The 26595-nt window shown below is 42.7% G+C and overlaps 1 protein-coding gene across 1 annotated transcript in view; it reads right to left on the bottom strand.

The window, feature by feature from the left end:
- Positions 1 to 26595, bottom strand: part of CACNA2D3 (calcium voltage-gated channel auxiliary subunit alpha2delta 3) — an 824272-nt gene that overhangs the window by 265816 nt on the left and 531861 nt on the right. The window contains exons 12-13 of the mRNA XM_044754812.2: positions 17873 to 17951; positions 7528 to 7661 (exon numbers count right to left, since the gene is read on the bottom strand). Of these exons, the coding sequence (XP_044610747.1) occupies positions 7528 to 7661; positions 17873 to 17951 (213 nt within the window). The remainder of the gene's footprint in view (positions 1 to 7527; positions 7662 to 17872; positions 17952 to 26595) is intronic.

Here is a 26595-nt window from a genome sequence, read left to right on the forward strand (position 1 = left end):
CCATTATATAATTACATTTGCTGCTGCTGGGTTTTCAGCTATAATAACTGATGAGTCAAGCAAACAGAAATTCCTTTTGCCTTAACCACCAGATAATTACGGAGAGAGAAGACTTTTAAGACCACATTAAGCAAACTTGTGGGGTCAAGTGTTCAAATTTACTAGATAATCAACGAATACCTACTTCCTTAGTCTTTGGTAGAAATGACAGCAATCAGCAGAGTCACACGTCTTCTGATTCCTAAAGCAATCAAAGCCACTTTCAGACTACAATGTCTCGAAGAGAACCAGGCTCCTCGAGACGTCAGTGTTATGCAGAAATGTGATAAGAGCAGACATGGCTGTCCTGAGATTGTCTCTTGACAGAGAGTTTGTTGGAGGAGGCAGAGGGTGCATTTCCTTCTGGTATTATCTTTCCCTCTCAGACCACAGCACATGGACAGAGACGGTTGCAGTAGGCAGGACTCTAAAATGGCCCCCAAGGTTTCTGCCTCCACAAGTACCCATTCCTTAAAAGCCCCTCCCCTTGAGTGTGAGTATGATGGGATACCACTCCCATGATTAGGTTACCATCAAGCGACTTTGAGTTCACTAAAACAGAGACTATCCTGGGTGACCTGACCTAATCAAAGAAGCCTTCAAAAGAAGGTGAAGCTTCAGAGAGATGCACACTTGCTGGTCTGGAAAAAAAGCAAACAGCACTGTGTGAACTGCCTATAGCAGCCATGTGGCTAAGAAATGTGGGTTCTAGGAGCTGAGTGCAATCCCTAGCCAACAGCAAGCTAGAAAACGGGGACCTCAGTTCTACAATTCCAAGGGACTGAATTCTGCCAAGAATCTGAAAGACCTCAGAAGAGGCCCCTGAGCTGCAGACAAGGACTGCAGTGTGGCCAACACTTAATTGCAGCCTTGTAAGACCCTGAGTTGAGGGTCCAGCTAACCCGTACCCAAACTCCTGACCCATAGGAACCATGAGAAAATACATTTGTGTTGCTTTAAGCAGCTGTTTGTGGTAATTTGTTATATGGCAATAAAAACTAACACAGCTATCTTGGCAATGCTGACCCACATCACAAGAGTATGTTGGTAGCTCTAGCTGGCAATCACACTACTCACACACCAACTGTTGGCCCTCTCTCTGTGTCTGGGAAGGTCGTTCTCCTTCATGGAGCACACAGTTCCAGAGGCTACAATAAGGCAGTAAGACAGGAAGCAGACACTAACACAGCTACAGATCTACCACATCAACCTCAGATGAAACACGAATCAAGGGAATCTACCTTATAGAAAGAAATAAAGAAAAAGTGAGTAGCAATTTCCTCTGTATGCTGCTTTGCTCCTACTTAACACACTGGTAATTTTTCAGTAACTTTCTTTAGAGTCTTTCCAAGGCATTCATTTACATATTCACAGAATTAATAACTTTGCTTTTACACTCATAATTCAGTGGTTTAAATGATATTTAATTAACTTCTACAATTATGATAAAATTACAACTGGCATCAACAGGTTTGGGAAGGAAGACAATTGACTTCTAGTTAGTTTGCAGCTCAACTAGGGGAACAGCTATGTGAATGCTTCTTGCACCAGCATGGCCTTCTAGACCAAACGTCCAATGTGCTGTGGGCAACAGGCACAATCTGTTCTACAGCAAAGAGAGGGCATTGAGTCGGTTAAATAGCAGTCAGGGTTTCTACCATATTTCCCTTTCCTTGGGCAATCAGTCACTGGTTACCCTACTAAGGCTGTTGGGGGGCTCTGCCTGGCTAGTGCAACACAACCACCAGTCTTCTTTGGGAACACTGACCCTAGGCACCAACGCCAGATATTAACACACAGCTCGTAACACGTAATTACAGCAAAATCAATTCCAAAGGATTAAAGTGTATCTCTAGAAAACAGTGCTTTCAAAGTACTCATCAAACTTAAGTACCAAATACTATTATCAAAACGGTACAAGCCATATTGTAGTTACCATGTGAGACCTGGCTCGAAGAAAGGGGAGTATGTTTTAAAACTTCCCACAGCCAAGGAGAAAAATTCACACCAGGTTTCCTGAGGTTGGGAAATGTGAGAGGTAGTATTTATTGCATTCTCACCATGAACAGACATTTAGTCCTTGGAGTCAACGCTTGAAGGAAGGTTTTATTCCCATGTTGTAAATGAGAAAAACAACACTCAAAGAAGCTAAGTAAGTAACTCACTTAAGATCACATGGCTAGTATGGCATAGACTAGTCTAACTCTAAATTCAATGCTCTTAGCTAATAAACTAAGGTAGATTATAAATATATTCAAATGTCGAGAAAATTCCAGAGCTGCCAACCCCACCAGGACATCAGACTATTGAAATGGGATCACCAGTCTCAGTGCCAAGTACTCCCGAGTTTGGTCTCTTTCATTATTGCAAGCTGGGACACATTAGGGCAATGCTGGCTTAGGACTATTTTGGATGTGTCAGGACAGTCTCAAGCTTGCAGTTGCTGACCTCCGCAGCCCCCCAACCCTTAATCTTCTGAGTGGTTCCAAAGTTGGTGGGCTCATTTAGAATTTAGACTCTTCAGATGAGTTCAGCACGTGAATCCTACTTTGACCCCATATAAATGACAGGGGGCTTTTGTCCTTGCCCTAGCAGAATCCAGGCCAGGATGAGGAGTTTGAAGAGACTGTTGCTTCCTGGCCAAAGAGACACCTGTTGGAGCAGCAGCTGCCTTGTCCTCTAACAGGGCTAGCACAGAGGAAGACAGAATCCCTGGTGTCCTCATCAGCCCAACAGGTTTCTCAGCACCACCAAGATGAGAAAGAACCCTCAGAACATTCTACTAGGGGATTTATTTATCAGGGCAACTTGCAAAGATAGAAGAGAAGCTTGGAAAGCATGGAGTTAATGCTGACCTATCGTTTCAGAGACAAGCATATCCTGGTGGTTTAGATTCATGTACCTCAAAGGGTTCTTGAAGAGGTGGAATAAATGATCTCTGTCATCTTGGCATACTATTTTACTCAATATGGAGCCACTTAGAGCCACTTATTTTATTTTCAAGTAAGTAAAGATGATCATGGCACAGAATGCAAATTTCACGTAACTATTTAAGATAAAGCACAAGACTTCAAAGATATTTCCTCTGCAGCTACAAGCCCAGAGGTGCTCCCAGACCATCTACTCTGCCTCTGCTGTCAAAAGGTCTTTAGTGGAAAAGGTAGAGTAGCAATGGGTTCTCCCTCTCTCTTAACTGCCCCCTCTACACAAACATATATATGCATGTAGGTGTGTAACTACTAAATCTAAAACAATTGATTTAAGTGATTAACGTCATCTAAAGCAAGACATCACATTAACATAAAGCTTTATTCTCTTCCTTGCCATCACCTTCAGGGTTACGTATTGCTGTGTAGAATATTTCCTAAGTATGGTGTGTCCTACTCCAAAGGCACACGATGTCCATCTGATTCTCACTGGTGACACTAATTTTAATGATCCACTCAAGATTCTGTCTGGATTCTCTCACCGTATAGATACTATTTTTTTCTCTCACAGGTAGTCAAAAATACCTAGGGAAGCTCTTTGAGACCATCAAAATATCCTGCTCATCATCAAAATTGCCCCCCCCGATTTAGCATCCACTGATGACCTTTGCCCTAACCAGTCTTTACTAAAATGGCTACAAAATGGTGATTTTCCATCTCCATGACTCCCTCCACACTTACCAGTCAGCATTCCATTGTACACTATACTCCTCCCCACCCATTTCATTATCTGTTTAGGTCATCCCTTTGAGATTTGTTTATCAATTTACTCTCAGTAAGGACACATGGATATCTGTTTTATTCAAAGGGTTATAATCCATTACTGTTGTTTTTTATTTTGAAGTTCAAATTGTCCCAGAGCTGACTCGTGAGAGCCCCTTCATGCTGACTCCTGTGTCCTTTTGACATGACCTCATTGCTGTTTTAGCACTTCCTTAGCTTTTGGCACAAAATATTCTAGGCTTTTTTAGGGGGTGGGGTACCTTCCCTGCCCCAACCCTGGAATTAGCAATTTCTCTAAGGAATCTTGGTTTTCAGAAGCTAGGACCTGGGTTCCAGATGTGCTCATTGCTACGGGGGTGCCGCTGCTTCTAGGCCCTTTCAATGGACAGAGAACGGGTTTCATTCTGATACCTTCCATGCAGTCTCATTCCCCAGGTGTCTTGTCTTTCCTATTTACACCTTTGCTCAATCCTAGATACTCACAAAATAGATTCAGAATTGCTAGACCCATGTTACTACCAATGACACTAAAACAAGTTTAAAATTCATTTGCAGTTCTTTTTCTCCCCTAGACTGAGGGTGTCAAAGTACCTTGTTCAAAATTTAACGTTGTGTGTAACTACTATATTCAAAAGGTTACTTTTGTTCCTTTCCTTTCTGGATAGTGTTTTTTTTTTTTTTCATTTGAAATGTGGTTGGATTCATCTGGTTATGTTTGCATTCATTATTAGTTTCACCTTCATTCTTGTTGATTTTATTTTAATTTTTGAACATGTAAAATATCAACTTGTTTTCAAGAGTCAAAACTACGCAAAAAGGTATACTCAGAGATATCTCGCTCCCTCCGCTATCTCTTCTCTTCTGAGTTCTTTCCTACTTCCTGTAGGTAATCAATTTTATTGGTTTCTGATTTAACCTTTCTGGGTTTTTTTTTTGTAAAAATAAGCAGATATATGTATATCGTCTTATTTCCTCTTCTTTCTTACACAAAAGGTAAGACTACACATTATTTATACTCTAGTATTTTTCTCATTTTACTTAGCACTATATCCTGGAAATCATTACATATAAGCCAATAGAAATCATCCTCGTTCTTGTTTTTAACATTAAGACTTCATTATGTGTAAATACCATAGTTTATCCAATCGATCTCTTGTTTGGGTGTTTAGGTGACTTTTAATATTTTGAAATTACCAGCAATTCTGCAATGAACAAACTTATGAGTATGTATTTTTGTATTGCTGGAGGTTCATCTTCAGGGTTAATTCCTAGAAGTGGGATTGCTGGGTCAAAGGGTAAATGCAAATTCCCCTTCATAGAGATTGTTCCATCCTGTCCTCCCATAAGCAGTGTAGGAGTGTCCCTTCTCCCACAGCCTCACCAACAGAGTTACAGTTAAGCTTTTAATTTTTGCCACACTGATAGGGGAGAAATGACATCTCTCTACAGTGTAATTTGCATTTTTCTTACTATGAGTGAAGTTGTACATCTTTCATTTGTTGAAAAGCCATTTTTATTATTTTTTTATGAATTGTCTACTCATGTCTTTTGCTCTATTTTTTCTATAGGAATCCTGGGGTTTCCCCCTCAACTTTTAAAAGTTCTTTATCTCTTAGGATTATTAGTTCTTTATGTGTGCTATATGTTGCAAATTTTCCTTCCATTTTACCATTTGCCTTTGACTTTGCTTATAGTGGTTTTCGACTTTCGAAAGTTGGTTTTTGTTTTGTTCTGTTTTTATTTTAAGTAGTCAAACTTACTTGCTCTTTTTTTCTGCATCTGGATTTTGGAGTCATGGTTAGAAAACCAGATCATCGAGGAGTTCACCCAGGTTTCGTTCTAATGACTTGTACAGTTTTGTTTTTCACAGTTTAGATCTCTGATCCACTTGGATTTCTTTCTTGAGTAGGATATGAAGAATAGAACTAATTTTATCTTTTTCTAAATGGCTACCTAGTTTTCTCAAAAGCATTTATTACAAAGCTCATTCTCGCCCTACTGATCTGAGATGTCACCTTTATCATATACTAAATTTCCATATGTAGTTGGGTCTTTATTTTGGACCTTCTGGTCTACTGATCACTCTGTCTATCCAGGTGCTGGTACCACAATATTTTAATCATAAAGAGTCTGCTCTTTATTTTTTAAATTCATGAAATAAACAAAATAACTGATCAAACTGGCTGTTGAGGGTTTGTACACAAACCACTGGGTGACTTGATCACATCAATCCTGGCTAGCCACACTCCTCCTCTTCGTGCCTGAGTTTTCTGCCTTACCCAACCACGCGTAAGAAGAAGAGATGAAACCATCACTGTTGCTGCTACTGTTGTTGTTACTGTTCGTATGGCGCCAATATAAACGAGGTGGCTTAATTATTTGGTTTCTATGATTCTAAACCAAACTGGGCTCAGACTCTGAAAGTGATAAAAGCCCAAGGTCTCTCAGGCAACCAGAGAGGGTTTTTTTTTCAGCTTAACACACATCTCTATTCAGAGCGATTTCTCCCGGGGAAAGGGTACCTCTCCTTGACCAGCTCATATTTCTATGGTTCCACTGTGTACTTCGAGGCCGAGGGGGCGAGACTGCTGTGGTGTCCCCCTAGATGGGTTCCCATATGCTATTCCTGCCCTGCAGTTGCCAGAAATGCAGCAGAAATAGGAGAGCCCAGGGAGAGAAAAGGCAGCTCACAGCAGCCATTGAGATCACTTTAGAGGACAGCTGGGTCTGGGTTACAGTGATTAATGTGATGTTAATCCCAACAAAAACGACGGGAAGGAGGTCCTGTGAGAACATTTACAATCAATAAATGAAAAATGCCACTCCCATCAGGCTCATTATCACTATGAAAAATCACGCTGAAATTACACAAGAAACCCGGCATTGAGCCATTACTTGATGACTGGCAAAGCCCCTCCTTTTAAGCTAATTCAGCATCAGAATCTTTTGCTTGGAATTCAGCTTTAGAATGAGCCCACGGCGAGAGTTCCAACACCAATCCAGTGCCTATGTGACCACCATTGAAGCATACTCTCACTTGTCATGGGAAGAAAATGCAGCTCACTTGTCATGGGAAGAAAATGCAAATGTGGCAGTGACTCGAATTCACTGCTGAAACTGAGCTCGTCACCTTCTCAAGTTGAGACCCAAAGATTCATCACCAGGCCTGAGCCTCTCAGACGTCGAGGACTGAATCCAACATGCCTATAATCATGGCTACGCTGACAGAATTTGTACACATGTGGGAAGGAAAAAAAAGTAACTAGAGAAGACAAGCAAAAAGTGAGTTTTCTTGTGCTGACCAGACACCTTCCAGAAGTGCCGCTTACATTCTCTGATATTACGATTTAAAATTTTTTTTAATTTTTTTGGTGAGGAAGAGTGGCCCTGAGCTAACATCTGTTGCCAATCTTCCTCTTTTTGCTGAGGAAGAGTGGCTCTGAGCTAACACCTGTGCCAATCTTCCCCTATTTTGTATGTGGGATGCTGCCACAGCATGACTTGATGAGCGGTGTGTACTTCTGCACCCAGGATCCGAACCTGCCAACCCCAGGCCGCTGAAGCAGAGTATGCAGACTTAACCATGACGTCACCAGGCTGGCCCCTCTGATATCAGGATTTTTTACCAACCTTGCTTACCAAGGGGACCAATGCAAGCTGTACAACAAAGGAAAATGTTATTGAACCCCACAATTAAGGAAAAGTGATACAACTGCCGTCTCACATCCCCAGATGAAGGTACACCCTCAGGCTCTCCCCCAGGGCCCTATAGACTCACAGTGCTGTCAATGTAAGCTTCTGTCCACACCACGTCGTGCTCTTGGTCAATGACTTTGGGCCGGCTGAGCACGTGGAGGTATTCCATGACATTTTCCTGCACATCAGCCAAGGTGGAGATCTGGGTGAAAAATCCTGCCAAGGGAGAACTAAGTTTAGTAAAAGACAGAAGACCTGCAACTAAGGGGCATGCATATGCGATGCGTTCTTGGCCTCTAGAAATTTTCTTTCTTTTCTTTTCCTTTTTAGGCATTATATATCCTCTCTACCATCACCCACTTCACAAGTAATGTGTTCATGTTAGAAAATACAGTCAAGCAAAGGGAGGAAAACTAAGATCAACCATACACTCACCTCCCAGAGGAAACCCTGCTAACACTGGAGAGTGTCTTCCCAGACCTTGTTCTACACATATGCATACAAATAAGTATCTTCCCTCGCAGAAAAGGGAGTGCTCTCTACATGCCATTCTGTAACATTTTTTTTTCACTTGAGTGAATTTATTCCCAATGGGCAGACTATAGACCACAAAATTTAAAGGCTATCCCCTTTTTATAACTATAGTAATAGTTATGATTAGTTTTTGAGTGCTTACTAAGACACACAAAATTTGCTAACCACTTGATAAGCTTTGTCTCATTTATTCTTGACAACATGATGAAACGGGGATAACAACGTCCACTGTAAAGACAAGATGACTGAGGCTGACTGAGAACATGGGTTTCGCCCATGTTCTCACAGGTATCAAGTGGCAAACACAGAAGGTGAACCTAGGCTTATGAGTCTCTTAATCTGTGCCTTTTGCTTCTGAAGAATTTTGACTTTTGTATGTTTGAGGCTGAAACTCCAGCTCATACCCTTATGTGGTTACCAGACCTGCCTATGAATATGCTGGGTAGAAACCATTTCCAAGTAACAGAAATAGTTCTAAACCACCACCATCTTGTGGATGGGGATGCCATTTTGATGTCAAGTTCAGGGCACTGCTATGTTCTTCCTCAGCTTGGGGTCCTGTTGGCTTTGCTGTGGGTTAGGAGATGTTGGAAGGGAAAGGGTGAACTGAGCACAGGCCTGGATCCCTAGGAGGGGGCCCTTCCTTCAAACGTTGATGGAGGGCTTTCTTGGTGCCGAGCACAGGAGAAGCAGGGATTAGCAAGATGAACACAACCCCTGGCTTCTGGGGCCTGGGAGGTCTGAGTAAACAGACAATTCCAAAATAGCACAATCAACAGTCAGACAAAGTGCACAGCAGGGGCAGCGCATCACTTGGCCACTTGGAAGAAGGGTCAGCATCACCGGACCCGGAAGGATGAGGGCCAGTTTGCTGGAAGAAGAGGGGTTAAAGAGTGTGTCCAGCAAAGCCAGGAGTGTAAGTAAAGGGCCAAGGTCAGAGTCAGGCCCCTTCTAGGAACTGAAAATAGTTCAGAATGGCTGGAGGAAGGAGCTGGGGCAGAGAGGAGGAAGTCAGGCGCTGTAAGATCAGAGGAATGAGCATGGGGCTGTCACATAGGACTCGGGAAGAAGTTCAGACTTTATCCTGCAGGCAGGTAGTCATGGAAGGATTTTAAGCAGGGGGACACTAGATGGACACAGATTCATGTTTCCTCCCCATGCTTCTAAATAAGGACCCTTACAAATTCATGCCAGCTCCTACTTGCCAAAGAAATCAGAGAGGGTATGTGTGCTTCTGAAGCCAGATCTGTCACAGCACTTGCTACAGTGTTTATAGAACCTCTTCATGTCTAAGACAGGGCTCAGGATGAGGAAATGCCAGCCCTTCTGTTGTCCAGAGAGGGCCTGGATTCTCCCAGGGCATTTCCAAACAAAGGCCAGCTGGTTTGAATTTGGTGTACCAACCCCAAACCAGGTTGGGACCATGTGGCTTCTGGCTTCCTGATGACAGCTCTGTACAGTGCTAATTAACATGCGTTGTCACTCCTGCCCACCCCACCCTCCCCAGCAGGGCCAGAACCTTGCCCATCCCTGGGGAAACAGGGCCCCAAGGCACGAGTCTTATGAGCGCCTGCTCTAGCTTGAGTCCCTGGAGAGGGCCCATTGCACCTTGGCACTCTCTCAGAGGTCAGGCACCACAGTGAGGGAGATTCAGCTGGGACACTGCTCTTGAAAGGCTCTCAGGTGGCCCCTCTTGGAGGCATGCAGGAAAGACAAGTTTTGAAGAGAACTGCTGGATGACAGGGAGTGTCCACAGTTACCATCTCTCCGTGCACAGTGCTGTAATCAGTGTTTGAATACGAAAGAAAACATTTCATCTCTTCTCTAATAGGCAAACCTTGGGCTCTGAGGGAAGGGTCTTAGAGAGACAAACAAGACACGGATGACAAGCTAAGAGAGGTGTTGCCATGTTGATAAGAGGAGGAGAGAGCTTCACAGTTCTGGATGGTCAGGGTCCATGGGTGAGCAATTTGCAGTGTAGAACAATTCCTAATTTGGGTTCCTGTGCCAAATGTGCAGTAAAGACAGCATCTCTTAGGAGGTCTTTTTCTTGGTTGTCTTTATGTCCATCCTAATCCTCAGAGGCAACGTAAAAATCCCTGATTTGGGTTTCCCAAAATAGGGCCAAGAGAAGAAAAGGAATGGATGTAAGGAAGAGGATGAAGGAGACAGATCATCGGCATAGAGAGGGGGTGGGAAGGAAAAACAATCACGCGTTTGGAAGGGGACTGAGCTGAGAAATCATCCTCACTTGGCCTTGCTTATCCTAGTCAAAACTCTGAAAAGCTATAAAAAGCTGGCTTCTCCCCAGAGCCACAGACCCACAGCCAACTGTACACCTGACACCTCCACAGGGACGACTAACAGGATTCTCAGACAGAACTCATCCAGGGCCAACTCCTGGTTGCCCTCGCCAAACCTGTTCCTCCCCCCGTGGGTCTTCCCCATCTCAGCACATGGCGCCACTGCCCAATTAGGCCAAAAACCTAAGAATTAACCTTGATAGCCATCATTTCCTTGACCCACCCCATAGCTAGTCCACCAGCATGTTCTTCTGGCCCTACCTCTAAAATATATCTAAAATGCAGTCCCCCATCTCTACTGCTGCCAGCCTACTCCAAGACTCCACTGTGTATCACCCAGAGTCCAGAAACAGCCTCCCCACAAAGCCCCCTGTTCATTGTCCAGGCTCCTCAGAGCGGTCAGAGGGATCAGCTAAAAGTATGAAGCACAGCATCATCTCCCTGCTTAAAATCTCCCAAACAGCTTCTATTTAGAGTTAGAATACAATCCAGATTTCCTACACTTACCTCCAAGACTCAACTAGCCCCCCGCCTACCTGGATGACCCCCATTCCCCCACCTTTGCTAGTTGTTTCAGCTCACTGGCCTTTCTCTTTCTCTCACACACGGAGCTCATTCTCCCCCTCAGGCGTTTGCACTTGCTGTATCCTCTGCCTGGCACACCTTTTATCCAGTTTCTCCATGGCTGGTTCCTGTTTATCATTCAGGGTTCAGTTGTCTAAACTCATTTCCTCTCACTTTACCCTGGCTTCCCTTTCTTTAGACGATTCCTCTGGCACTGAATTCTGACTTGCTTGTTTACTATGTTCTCTTTCACTGAAATACTAGCTCCACAAAATGTTATAAAAGCCGGTGCCCTCTCATCCAGAGCAGTACTCCCGGGTCCACGGGAGCCATTGGTAATGCAGAGCGGCCTCACTGTGATTCACCTTGCCTCTCTGCACCTGGGCAACAGACAGCCCCACTAGCAGGCACACTGTGTAGGGAGGAAACACAAACAGAGCTCAGTAATTTGTCCCCGATCAATTCGAACCCAGTTCATCTGATTCTAAAACCTTTGCTCTTAACCACTGAAGACACTGCCTCTTTCTGTATTGGGAAAGGACAGCAGAGTGGCTTGGAGGTCCTCCTCCAGGAGGGCGCCTCTACTAGGCTGCTTGATCCTGTGGCTGGGAAAGGTCGAGGATGGGTTGGGGAAATATACGGTTGTCCTCTGAGGTTCACGGCAAATGCTCAATAATTAGCACCAAAGGTCTACTCAAAACCAAGGACAAAATTCTAACTTATATTTCAATATATACCCCAGGGATGCAGATATCTAAAAGGTAAGAAAAGCTGAAATTACAAAAATAATATTAAGAACGTATACTGCAAAGCTTAACTCAAATTTGATCATCTAACCCCAACCCATTAAAACCTAAAGCCTTTCTGAAAGACTCTTTTTTGTTTTTAAATGTTTTCATTTAAGTTTTAGTTAACAAATGTACCTTTTGATGGATAACAGGAAGTCGCTGAGGGCTGGATGCTTTGGCTGTAACCATAGACACTTCCCGGGTTTTCCCTCTGTATTCTCTGAACTGGCCACTTTCCCTCCTCCTCACCCCTCTCCTTTTTATTTCTTTTAAATTCTAGCTCTTGAATGTTTATTCTCTTCTTTAATGTGCCTTTTTGGACTTCATATATCATGTACAAAAACAGAATCAGCAATCATTCGGTAATTACCAAGGAGTAATTAATGCTGAAATTAGCCACCTATTACAAATGGTCTGCTCATTTTTCTATGTAACATCAATTTATTTACCTTATTCCCTTGCAGAGCCTTCTGTGAACCCTGGGTTACAACTTCTCAGTGTGATAAACCACATGCAGCCTGGTGCTTAGTTTTTCTGAAATTTTACCATCCTTATTTCATATTTCTTAACAGTCCCTTGTCTACAAGGTGCCCCTGCATGAGCTGCTCCATCGGTGCATCATTCAATACTCCACTTTGCAATGACACTAGAGCTGAGGGTCCCGGGAGTCTGCTCCTCAGTGGGAGACCCTGGCTGTCTACTTCACATGCTGAGGTCCTCGTTCGGCCTTTGGTGTGATGGGCGCTGCTCCTGTTGAGTCTTTTGAAAGACCCTTTTCCCCTCTTAAGTAAGACAAGCTGAAAACAAAGCCAGTGTTCAGATTTCAGTCTTCTCAGTACAACGAGGTGGGCAGTAAAGTTGATGGTGTGACCTTGTTTGCATTCTGTTAAGGAACAACAGTGTTCTCAGAAGACCCTCACACTATTCTGTTTCATCTTCCTCTTACCCATCACATACTACTTAAAAAGCACTTATTTCTGTAGAATATGTACAATTTACAAACAGCTTTCTAACTCACATCTCCTCAGAGCTTCACAAAGAACCAGCAAGAGTCTGTCGGGCCCTGACAGCCATGTTCCCATTTGTAAAATGTCAGGAAGTGGACTACATGCCCACAAAAGCTGAGGCAGGACCACTTCTGGAACATAGAGGCTGGGTATAAATCCCAGCCCAGTCTTTATTAGCTGTGGCATGTTAAAGTCCTTTCTGAACCTCTAGTTTCCTTTTCCTGAATTCTTTCAAATTATGGGAAACATGCAAGAGTCCTCTATGAAACATGATTTTCTTCTCCCCAAAGAGAAGCAACTTCACATCATGGTGAAGGGTTAGGCTTGGGCTCCCAATCAGCTGGGCCTGAATCCCAGATCAACCACTGCTAGCTGGTAACCGGGAGCAAGGTACTAGTCTCTCTGAGTGTCAGATTCTCTCTCAAGAACCTCATAGAGCTTTAATGAGAGTCAAAAGAGATAATACACAAAAATACTTGCACTCTACCTGGCACTTAGTTTGTCATACTCACTTGCTATTAACAACAGCAGCACCATCTTCATCTTCATCACCATTACCCTTCCCACTCAAATTCTCATGTTCTATGGAATGTACATCAAGAATGTACACAACTTAAATGTCCATCTATGGATGAATGGATAAAGAAGATGTGGTATATATACACAATGGAGTATTATTCAGCTATGAGAAAGAAGGAAATCCTGACATTTGTGACAACGTAGATGGACCTTGAGGGTATCATGCTTAAGTGAAGTAAGTCAGACAAAGACAAATACTGTCTGATCTCACTTGTATATGGAATCTATATGGAATCTAAAAAAGCCAAACTCACGGAAACAGAGAGTAGAATGGTGATTACCAGGCATTAGAGGGTAGGGGAATTGGGGAGACATTGGTCAAAGGGTACAAAAAACAGAATTACACCAAGTTATCTGAATAATTGCCATTTTTGTTTTCTTCCACCTGTTCCAAAATAGCAAAAAGTTTTATTTGCCACATTTCCTCTACCTCCACTTACAATCATTTTGGCCTCACAAATTTGAAGATATCTTTTAGGAGACATGACACTTGGAAAGGTAGAGTGAGGTTAAGAATTTTTTAACGAAAAAATGCTGTGGGTCTGAATGTCCAAGGAGGGCTCAGGCCATCAGTTCTCTTTCAAATAAGGAGAGAATGACCATTAACCCTTCCAAAAAGGGACAAGCTGAGCAGACAACCAAGAGAGTCATGTGGCATTTCCATTCAACCTAACGATGACTGATTGGTTGAGAACCCAAACAAAGAGGCCTTTCTTTATTTGCACAGCTGGAAAACACTCCATTCACCATGATTTTTGAAGGAGAATCAGGCAGTGCTTATTTAAAATCTTGGCACACTGAACATCAGAGAAGGTCATCACGGCTTTATGGAATATCTGGGCTAGTCCCTCTTTTCAGTTTTCCCAGTTCACTTGTTTATCCAATAGTGTGAATGCAGAACTTTATATTCCGTAAGCCATTCTACAGTAGCAATGATTATTTTAATGTATTTAAAATGGTTTGCTGCTTTGCCTCATTAAGGCTGGTTCCCGCAAGATAAGATCTAGTTATGCATAAAGTGAAACAAACCATTGAGCTCCAGGCTTCTCTGGATTTTGCTAGGGATTGGAGGAGGCAGAGAACTCCTGTAAGGAGCATGAATGTCCCCAGTCATCCACTTCCAGAGGACAGTGTCTGAGGACCACTGGCTGAGAACTGTCTCCATGACTACCAGACTTCCAAGCAAGAAGTTCTGCATTAACAGTGGGTCCTTGAGCACTGATCTGGTGACGAGGTGCTGGCCCTGACAACTTCTGCTCCTCCCCAGGGTCTCTCTGGCCAGTCAGCCAACAGGCTTCTCCTTGGGCTCCCTGGGTCTGCTCTGGTCGCCGAATGCTAATGCTTCATTTCACTGAAGAACATGGCTGAGTCACGATGAAAATATGCAAGGGGGGGCCCTTCTGGACCTCATGTTACTTGAGATGAAAAATGTTATGCTGCCTCCATATTATAACTATCTGAGACTATAAACAATGATTTAATTAATGACCATAGAAGAATACTTGCTCACCGATGTTACGTGGTCTAAAAACCCATAACTGACGCAACATGAAGCCAATGTTTATATGGGCACAGATGACTGGAACCTAACATTTTGATGGCAGCTGCTACTTTGAAGAGTGGAAAACAATGACATTTTATTCCCAAGGCCCTTTAGAAGAGAAGCAGAGTGAGGAAGGTGAAACTCTGGAGAGGGACGGGCTCTGGCAGGGAAGGAAATGACTGGATTTAGACAGGAAGAGAAGGAGAATCACTGTGGAATCCACCGGCCCGGCCAGCTAAGCAGCTACTATTACCTCCTTGCATTTTCCAAGTTGCTGTACTCAGAACTTACAAATCTAAAGGGCTATATTCTATAGCCAGGCCCTGAAATACTACAAGTTCGCTAAATTGTCTTCAAAAGGATGCTTCAGAGATTCTTATAAACAATGACTAAAACTAAATTATGGTGTAATATTAGTTGATTAGGACAAGACTTCAATTTGAGTAATTTTCATCAGCTGGACACAGACAGTGGTAAAAACAATAACCCATGACTAAATGCATACTAGTTGATGGGAAGAATTGCAATCTGATGTGCCAGGAATAACAGCAAAATTTTAAAGAATTAAAAAATGGAAAGGAACTCTTTTTTTCAAGACCACAGAATAAAAGAAAAAAAATGGGAAAAGTGTGGCTCACTGAAGGTTTTCAAATGTCAACAAAATTCCAAAACTTATTTCAAGAACGGCCTCTTTACTCAGAGGGAATCTAGGATCCTCTTGGCCTCCATCTCCTCTGCCTACGTTCCTCCTATATTTACCCTGAAATGAAGCCAAATGCATTACTCTGAGAAAATCAAAATTACCAATACCTTTTAGTGAGGCAAGCCAGCTAGTAAACCAAATTAATTGTAGAATGTGTTATTTTAGAGCTTCAAGGAAATGTTAAAACCGTCCATGCAGCTCTCTACTTTTTAGATGAGGAAATTGATACTTGCTTAAAAGATCGCTCCAAGTAGAAGCAGGTAATTAAAGACAATGCCAAGCAAAGGGAAAGCTAGCAGAGGTATATTTGCCTAGGTATGCATCTATTCTCTGAGAACTTCCACACTCACTCACCCACAATGCTGAGCCCCTGCAGAGCACATAACATTTTTCCTGTGGGCTTATCTCTACCCACACCCAATTCAGCAGGGGGAGACTTGGCCCAAGCTGGGTGTCCTAATCTTTTTTGGGAGGGAGGAGGAGGACTTGAAATCAGAACCTAAAGTTGCTCATCAGTGTCAAATGGAGAAGATATAAACTCTCCTTTCTACTATCATGCCTTGCCCACAATATGTGCTGTGTAGACAGATGCGTATGCATGATGGCATGGGGTGGCCATTTCTGCTTGTGTGCATGCCATAGCAGAGAAGGTCTATCTATAGAGAAGAAGAATGCCATGGAGTGTAGAAAGAAACCAAGAAGGAAAAGAAAAACAAACACACAGCTCCCTGGTCCCTCATGAGACACAAGCTTCCCTTCCCACTCTGCGTTCTGAGTCATTCCCCTCTCTCTCCAAAACACTCCTCTTTTTAATTTCAGGGAGCAACTTTGGTTGCTTGCAACTAAAATAACTTTGTCTTAAGTCACCAAACTAGAGCTGAGACCTGAAAACCCTTCATTGAGTCCTCTTTCTTCCACTAATATACAAATACTGGAACTTTTATAAAGCATGGCTTAGGAGACAACACAAAAATAGACCACCTAAATCCATCAATACCAATTTACCGTGCAATAGGACATATCTTCCTTTATTAGTATTTATAGTCAATTTACTCATTTTCAAACATCAAAGGAGCACCCACTCTGAGTAAAGTAGGAGCCTGGGGTCTGTTAGAGCGCTCAGGACAAAAGCAGAGTCCAAGGCTGCTCTCATGGAGCACGTAGCCTCAGATGGGAGATGAGACATGCCTACAGATCGATATAACACCAGGAGATAATATGGGGCATTTACGTGCCAGGCACTGAGCTACCAGATTTACGTGCATGGCCTCATTTCATGCTCACATCTGTCTGGGGCAGGGTCATCACTACACCTGTTCTGTAGGTGACGAAACTCAGACCCAGAAAGGTTTGGTAACTTGCACATGGTTGGTGGATGGTGGAGGATTTGGACTCGAGGAATTTGGACTCTACCACCTAGTTGCCTCCTATGCTTTTCCTTCTTGGCTGTGTGCAGCCTGAGAAGAAGCCCTTAGACTGGTGGGCCCTGTTACTTTCCTCCCTGTGCCTTCCCCAAAGCATTGTTTCTCACACACAACAGGGAGTCATCAATCAACTAACCTATCAATACAGAAAAGCCAACAATTACTGAGCACTTATTATGCCCCAGCACTGAACTAGGCACCTAATATACATCATTTCATTAATCCTTATGTTTAATAAGAATCAAAGGAAGAACTATTATTACCATCTCTGTTTAGAAGATTAGAACATTTGAGGCAGGTTAAAGTTAACTACCTTAATTAGTTATGTAGGCTAAGTTATGCTGTGGGAACATATCAAACTGGAAATGTCAGTGGCTTACCACAAAGGTTTATCTATCATGTAGAGTATATATCCAGTGTGCATTGGTAAATGGTAGGGCAAAAGGAGTGGAATGGCATTGGCTCCATGTCATCATTCAGCGACCCAGGTGGATGAAGGTTGTTCTATTTCATGACTATTCCATTGAAACATGTAGCTTAAGAGTTCACAAGAGCAGAAGAAGAGAGTACGGATACCACCACACCAGCTCTTAAATGCTTTAGTCCAGAAATGACCCAGGTTTGTTTTGCTCAAAGCCTATTGGTCAGGCCAGTCTTGAGGCCCCATCTACCTACAAGGAGGCTGGGAATGGTGAGTGAGCACATGGATATTTGGTGAACAGTAAATGGCTCTGCCATAGCAATTCTTCCAATTACTAGCAGAACAGAGAGGATTAACCACCCTACTTGATTATGTCCTCAAAATTTGTAAACATATTTTGGGATAAGCTGTTCCGAGTCTATAATAATCATTTAGAAATACCCAAACCTTATCTGAGAATTCACAGCCTTCTCTAAGAAGCGTCCACCTTCTCACGACTGTCTCGATTTCTGCACGTCCAAGAGGAAGTTACTCAGAGCCGAGCACATTGTGGGGACCTACCTTTGTTGGCACAGGCCATCCACTTGAGATTGTCTGCAAAAGCAGCCTCTCGTCCAATGAGGTACGTGAAGATGCGAACCTGAGAGGAAGAGTGACACGGATCAGCAGTATTCACTTTTCACCGTCCTGCATAGACCACATGCATGGCTCATGTACATGTGGTTTACCTCTTTAATGCTCCATGCTCCCCATCTGTAGGAACATATTTAAGACATTTGAAGTACAGGCAGCTAGAAATATATTCAAAACTGGGGCCTTTGATCTTTTAAACCATATGGCCCTTGTGGTGGTTGTTTTTTGGTGTGCAACTCGTGACAGAGGAGAACAACTTGAAGTGGGAGACTGGCAGCATCATGGGCCCGGGTTTGCTGCACACAGAGGGACAAGGACCATCCAAGTTTGGGTCAAAGCCACAGCCATTTTCCTCATCCACACAGGAAATTCAGAGTGTGTTCTTTTTGGGAATAAAAATGCACCTGAAACACCCTCGACGTTTCCCCCCAATGGTGAGGAGAGGCTGCAGACACTCTCTTACCATCTGTGGTGTCTGGCGTGATTTTAGGAGGTAATTAACTTGGGCAAGAGGCACAGCCTGGAGCCAGGAGACCCATGGGGACTCTCTCTAGTCTTCCTAAGCTTTTGGCTCCTGATAAGCAGAAGACACATGTAAAACCTAGGCTCTCTCATTTTCTATTGCTTTCTCAACTCTCTCTCATGAGGCCAAAATTTTTTTAATAAGTATGACCTACCTCCCAAAGTAGTGCTTGAAGGTCAAATGGAAGAAAGATATGGAATTAAAAGGGTTAAAATCCTTTAATTCAACTTTAAAATGGTATGCGGGGCAAGACTACACAGTCCCAACAAAACTCGTCTGGCAGGTCAAGTACAGTCCTTTGGCCACCTCTTTGTGATGAGTTAATGAAGACATGGGATTAGATGAATGATGCTGGACACGTGGTACCAAAGGCTTTACTAGCTTTACCCCTCAGCTCACCCAGACTGGATCAGGCACCCCTACTGCTCCTTCAGAGCCTTTATTACAACTGTCGTTAATTAATACCTTCTGTGAGGTTGAGCTCCACTAGACGGTTCACTTGATAGGGAAAGGAAGGGATGTGTCTCTTTCCCCTGGCTGTGTTCTGATGGAGCACAGAATGCTGCAACTCAATATATGAATGGATAAAAATACATGAATGCTCAGAGATGACTGTAAAAATGAAGATTTTGTTTTAATTATGAATATCTTCTTATGTAGGAATTATAACTTGAAGACTAGTTTCTAGGCGATGATTTATTTCCAACTTAAAGAGATGTTTAAATACACTTTATCATCATGCAGCCTGAGTCTGTCCTCATTTGTGTTCAGTAAGGCAGTCATTTCACCTAGCACAGCCCTTGCAAGGGGACTTTCTTAGGGGATGGTCAGGCACAGAGGTCTCTGTCCTTCTTCATTCTCTCAGCTCTTTTCCACACCATTCCCAGTGGAGTCACATTGGGAGGAAGGAAATGTTTTTTTTAAATTGGGAGATTCTGGCTTCTCTTGGGAGGAAAAAAAAGGAAGATTCAACATCATATGGCCAAAGGTGGTTACTTTTGACCCCTCTACACAGAGCTGTCTCCTGTTCACTTTTCCTGCCTGGCCACTGTTGGCATTTAGCTAAAGATGTCTGATTTAGGGGGAAACTAAAGCCCAGTTAAGTAAAGTGATTTGCTTAGTTTCGTCAAGTCCTTATCTAATGAGAGAGGTCTTCTGAGACCTCAGGATGACATTGGGGTCTCCTCTCGACCTCTTGGAGATGCTGGTTCTGTCAATTCAGAAAACCCCAATCAGTTCCAGGGCCCAGAGCCAGCATCCACAGGAGCCGGGACCGGAATCTAGTCTCTTGAGATCAGACCCGTGCTTTTATCACAAATCTTTGCTTTTGATTTCAAATTTTAGTTATTTAAAAGGAGAACACTAGACTGACAAAAACTTGCATCCCCAAAGGCTCTTAACCAAGCAGAAAGCATAAGAGATAGTTCTTAGGAAATAAAGCTATGAGTCTATCTTTGTAGGTAAAGAGGAAAAGACTCGACACAAGGCAGCCCATTTGTTTTTGAGTAAAGGTACCCGTATGTGCCAAACTTCCTCTGCTGTCCAGATGAAGAACCTTAGGATAAACTGAGTTTTCTCTTGGAGGCATAGTTAAAACTCCAGGACAATGCTGTGAACCATTGGCAAAATATCTCTAATTCCTGATTTTAAAAGATGGCAACCCATTTGGAAAACCAGTAGGATTGCGCCAAACTTCAGACCAGACATGATTGCTCGAGAATGATTGTGTTAACAACAACCACAGCAATGAAAACCAGTACCACGACCCCTTAAACCACCACTGCTGCCCCTACTACCACTTCTGCTATGGCTTCTATGGTCAGCACCATCCCCTGGGTCAGGTACTTGCTAAGGGATTTATAGGCATTTTATTTGTTTTGTTGGTTTGTATTTTATTTTATTGCTTATGAAAGAAAATCAGAATCATGTTCAATATTTCCATTTATATGTGGTCCTTGGCTCCCAGTGGACTAGCCTCTTTATCTGAGTAGAAGTGGCGTGCAAATGCCTTGCTGCATCTCTGCCTATAAAATAAACATAATCAAAAAATACTGGGTTCACGCCCTGGATTTCTCACAATAATGTCTTTCAACTGGCAACAAAAGAAAACAAATTTTACTCCAAAATAAATATTTTGGAGAGCAATTTAACAATATCCATAGCATTTTATATTTTAAAATTTTTTTGGACCCAGTAATTCCACCTCTGGGCATTATCTTACAGCCAGGATAACAAATAAAATGCCTATGGGGGCCAAGCAGGTAACAAAGATGACAGGAAGTTGCAGGAGTATGAAGAACTCTAGAGTGCATGTCTTCTTAAAGCTCTATAATTCAGTTTCAGACATTTTCACAAAGACACAAAATGATAAAAGTACAAAGGTGTTCACCTTCATTATTTGTAATGGTCAAGTACTGTTAAATCCTAAATGTCTCTTCATAGTTGATTGGCTGGAAAACTTATAGTACATTCATGTAGTGGAATACCATGCCGCTATGTACTCATGTTGAAAGACATCCATTATAAATTGGTGAAAGGAAAAAAGCAAATTGTGGGATACTGTGTAGCATAGAAACCTATATTTCCTAAAAGGAAACATATACTTTTTACTTCATAAACTTAGAAATCACTTGAATGTTTTTACCAATGAACAAGTACTGCTTTCATAATTAAAGATCATTTTAAATGAGAAGAAAGTATAGACACTGCTTCTTCCGGAACCATTCTGTAAGGACATAGGAAGAATAAATGCAGCAGTGAAAATCCAACACAAGAAGAGATGATATGTGGAAATTAAGTCCCGGTCTTCCATCTTCGAGGGTGGGCTGCCTTACTCCACAGCTCAATTAACTGAGGGCAAAACCTCTTTGAGTAACATAATCAAATTGCTCCTCATTTCCATCACTAACACATTCTGTAAACTGATGGATTCTATTTCCAACGACTGGAGATTTCCTCCCTAAGAAGCACCACCAAACAAACTTTCACAAGTCTGCCTTGAGCCCTGCTACTTTTCTGACGTGGCAAGGTGCCCTAGCAGAGGTAGATCGGGGTAGTTCTGAAAGCCAGGGGCATGGCACAGATGACCATGGAAAGAAGTCAAGGCACAGCTCAGAGCAGCTTTGGTGTATGTCAGAACACACTAAAGCTCCCCAGAAAGCAAAGCCTTTGTGCTCATCATCCACAGGCATGAACACACCACTTTTATTATTGTAGCGCAAAGGCGGGGGGGTGGGAGGGGTAAAGTCTGCATCAATCTAGTAGTTCATTTTGATCTCCCATTTAAGTTTGGATGGGCTTTAAATGTTCTCCCAAACCAATTAAGCTTAATAAAATGTTAGGATGTGGACATTTCAAAGTCACTTAATTTAATCTACTTAGTACAAAATTTCCCAAATGAAACAAACAAAAACTCAAGCCAATTTTTCCAGAAAACAGATTATGCTCCTCAATCATATAGATACAATACCCTCCAGAAACTTAGAACGGCACCATTCTTCCCAAACTTTGGTGAACATACGTAGTTTGAGTTGGCAAAGATAATGAATCAAATTCTCCTTTCTACAGCCATTAAAACGGGGGAGGAGAGCAGCTGCCAGTAGAGCTACAATGGGGCAATTGCACAGCCAGAAAACAGGCTGCTGCTGCCTGCACATCTCCCTCCAGCAGTGAAGGGGAGATCACCAATGCCCAGGCTTTTGAGATAGTCCAGAGCAGCAATTCATCATGCATCTGTCACAAGTAACTTCTGAGCACCTACCATGTGCCAGGGACCATTCTTGGTGGTGTTGGGGATGTGATGAGTAAACCACAACTCTCTGTCCTCAGGGAGTTTACATTTTCATGAGAGTGAAACATATAATAAACGGCAAATTCACATTTAACATTTATTTATCTTTTGTAGTAAATGCTTATGAAGAAAATAAAGCAGAGTAAGACAATGGAGAGTGATGGGTTGTTATTTTAGAAAGGAAGGAAGGGAAGGCCTCCTTGATAGGTGATATTTGAGCAGGCATCTGGACAAAATGGGGTGGGGTAGGGGGAGCAAGACATGTAGCTATTGGGGAAGAATGTTCCAGATGAAGGGAAGAGAAGGTACAAAGGCCTCGAGATAGGGATGCTCGAGGGATATTGTAGAGACCAGTGTGGATGGAATGGAGTCAGCTACGAGAGGTTGTAGGGTAGAACCTTGGACAGATAACAGGTGCCAGATCATGTGTGTCCTTGAAGCCACTGTTAGAGCATGGGCTCTTTTTGCAGCAAGAAGAGAAGCCACAGGAGGGACTGAGTAGAAGTCTGACATGAACTGACACATAGTTTTGTAAAAAGGATCATTCTGTCTGCAGTGTGGAGAATAGGCCATGAATGGCTGTGCATATCCTGGCTGCCCATTCAATTTTCCTGTGATGACCTTATAACTCTGAATGCCCAAGTCCTATACAAGATCAATTAAATCAGAACCTCTGGAGGCAGGGCTCGACTTTCAATCTCCCTACAGAGGTTCCAATGTGTAGCCAAGTTTGAGAACTACAGACTTAGGGAGATAAGGAGAGAAGCAGAGATACTAAATAGGAGGCCACTGAAACGTTCCAGGTGAGAGATGATAGTGGTTTTGGCCAGGGTGGCGAGAGTTCTCATACTTCTCCGGGCGTCAGAATCCCCAGGGCCCTTGAATCACATGTTAAAGGTGGAGTCTCCAGCACTCACCCTCCAGAGATTCAGGTTAAGTAGGCCCAGGGATCTACATTTGTTAAAAGTGCCCATGATAGGTCTCACACAAGTGGTCTTTAGAAAAATACCACCAAGAAGATGAGGTGGGAAAGATGAGCAAAGGAAGTGGGACTGGGAATTAAGAAATCATTGGAGTCATTTCCAATAAAGCTGTTTCTATAGATTCCTAAGGATTGAGGCTAAACTTGCAGGAGTTTACAATCCAGTGAGCGGTTAAAAAGAGAAGAGAGAGGAGCTGAATCAAGACGCCATTTTTAAAGAAGCTTGTGTCCACCCAGCAAGGCAGGAAGAACATCAGACACCAAGAAGGCTGGGCAACAGATCAGCCAACTGCAAAGGGCAGGTCTGTACCCAGATATTTGTAGCTGCTGAGTTGGGTGTCCACACCTGAAGCACTGTTCCCTGAAATTACAATAACCCCACTCTTGCTCCCAGATACAGAGGAAAGGGCTGGGGACAGGGCACTGAGAAGCCTCCAAATAGATTTTACTAGGACAGAAAAAAAGAAGGCAATCTTTTATTTTAAAATAACATTTAACTACAAATCCAGTATTTCTACCTTTAAAATATGCAATTTATATGGATTATAGGCATAAATGACATCTGCAAAAAGAATCATCCAGTACCTATGGGTGCCCACAGCCATTGGTTCTAAATTTTCATTCAGCTAAGTGGCAGCCTCTGCAAGTAACCACGTGGACTCCCCTTCATGTCTTCTTGCTGGCTCATGTCCTTTCAGACTCACTGCCCAGCTCAATGATTCCCTAAAATGCTTCCAGGATTTCTCAAAAACAGTACACAACTTCAGCCTTAGAAAGAGGTCTCCTGATGTCTTTATGTTTTAAAGTCAATTTGATGTTACTGAATACATTCTTCATCTGTATCTTCACCAAAGATATTCCTAACCGACTTCATTATGATTTGCTCATTTCTATGACTTCTGATGGAGGGAAGTATTTCTAAATAAAATCTTTAATCTCTAAGTAGAAAATGAAGGCTGGAACTTGATTACTCACAAAAATGTTTCATAAATCACTGTCAATATTTATCTTCATGAAAATGCTGCAAGAGTAGAGGTGGGTTCGGAGGAGGTTGACACCAACAGAAACAGTTATATTGAGCAGGCTGCTTTAATCTAGAAGCTATCATGCTCATAATAAAAGAAGAAACATCCTTATCCAGAAGGATGAGAGAGGCAAATAAGGTAACACCGCCCTGAGCAGTAATAAAATGGAATAAATTGAATTAAATTACAAAAGTAATAAAATTTCAACAAATGAATATCATAGATCATTATGAGAAATGGACTGTCATTTTGGGGATGCTCTAAGAGTCTGTATAATCTCCTTTCTCTCAAGCACAGTGCCTGACACCTCATGCATGGTATTGAAAACATCCCAATTTAGAAAAAATTGTCATTTGTAATTTTTTGACCAGAGGGATGAAGTCCAGTTTTACGGGCCATGTGGTTGTGAAGGTGGAGATCGGTGCCTCTGGGTCCCCCAGAGACTGTGACCTGGGTTAGTACAATGGAACAGAGGAGATTACACACCACTTTACAGAGCAGTGAGAAGTCGATCTACAAATATCCTCAAAGTTTATCAGACTATCCAACTCCATCCACTTCATTCAGAGGGCAGAGCCAGTGTATTAACTATGTCTTTTTATTCTCTGTATTTTTGATGTTCTGATATCTGGGGCTGCCCTGGAGGGACTGACCCTCCCAGGGTTAGCTAATTCTGGAGATAGTAAACAATTTGCCTGGAAGTGCACCTTTGATATGCAAACCAACCAATCCAGAGCCAGTGCCAACAACCACCTCCTTCATCAGGTACTCACACCCTGGACCATTATCCACCTGCCCTAATCACTCCAGGGCCACGTCCCAGATAACTAGGGACAACCCCTATGCTGAAATACCCAGAGCCTGCTGAAATTATTCAATTCTAAACCTGCCTACTCTGCTCTGCCCCTTTTTTCCCAGGGAAACTCAAGAAAGGCTTCAACCTACTAGTTGCCTCTCTCTCTGGCCACTCATCTTGTGGCCCTGCATGGTATGGCATATCTCTTGCTTCTAGGGGACTATTAGTATAATAAACTTCTTCCTTCATGACAGTTATTTCTGTGTCTGTGTGCCTTACCACATCTGATTAAAACAAATACTGAGTACCCTTAGAACAGCTGGGAATCAGGAGACCTGGGTTCTAGGTGGGTCCACGTCCACCCTTACTGGCTTGGCAATCTTCAGAAAGTTAGTTAAACCCTTTGAGCTGTGCTCTCTCCACCTATAACATGTGGATCATCCAACCACCCTTCTCACTGTGACCAATAGCAAATAAGATAATGGATGAAAGAACAGGTCAGAAGCCATAAATTTCTGTCAGCTAGGGTTTCACTCTATTTGTTTTTCAGACAATTTGCTGCAGTAAAACTAAGGTGAGCCAAGAAAAACCAAATTTCCTATCCATAGACGCTACCCTCACCCTGCCCAGAGGTTTGCTTGAAGAGGAAATTGACTTCTGTGGGTGAAGAAGAGGATTTTTCCTAAGGGAGAGTTTTGATGAGCCATCACTGATATTTGCCATTACCTAGACTAATGGGATTGATAGTTCCTAAAACAATCAAAGTAACACTAGAGGTATAACAATAACAACTTCTACTAAGCTTTGGAGAGTCATAAGATCCACTGAAAATTTGGCAGGGCCTATAGACCTTCTCCCTACAAAAAAATGCCCAATGGTGTATATTCACAGTTTGAGATAAGATTCATGAGGTTGGGGCATCTCCTCCACCAAAGCCCAGATCCAGATTCTCTAGGAACCTCTCAATTCCAGGTTAAGAACCTCTATCTTATACACTTCTTGTATTTTGCATTATAAATCCCTCAAAAATAAAGTGCATTCTTTGGATATTCAAGAAGGGCACTGTCATCTGAAGTGCTTGCCAAATTGAGACAAGTTCATTCATTCATTTACATGCTCATTCTCCCATGATTTAGTGAGTACCAGATATTGGACATCCATGATGAGATCCAGAAAAGTCAGACTGGGAATGAGTCCACAACAGGAGGAACAAGGTGGAGATATCAGGAGCCCTGAGACAGAATGGGCATCACTGTAAACCTTGGGTTCTTGTGACACACATCACGTCACGAAGTCTTTGGATGACCGCATTTAAAGGAGCAGGGATGGAATGGACAGACAGACAGGATCCCCGACTTATTCATTTTTGAATCCATAGAATCCAGCACAATGCTTGGCAAAGACCCAGCACTCAAACACTTATTGATTGGCAATGTCATAAAAATCCCCTTCTGCTGATATGAGGTCTCTTGAAACAAACTCATCTCCAAGCTTCAGGCTACTGGCCACCACAAAGCCTGTGGGTTTGTATGGCT

Source organism: Equus asinus, chromosome 21 (assembly GCF_041296235.1).
Source record: "Equus asinus isolate D_3611 breed Donkey chromosome 21, EquAss-T2T_v2, whole genome shotgun sequence".
Lineage (NCBI taxonomy): Eukaryota > Metazoa > Chordata > Mammalia > Perissodactyla > Equidae > Equus > Equus asinus.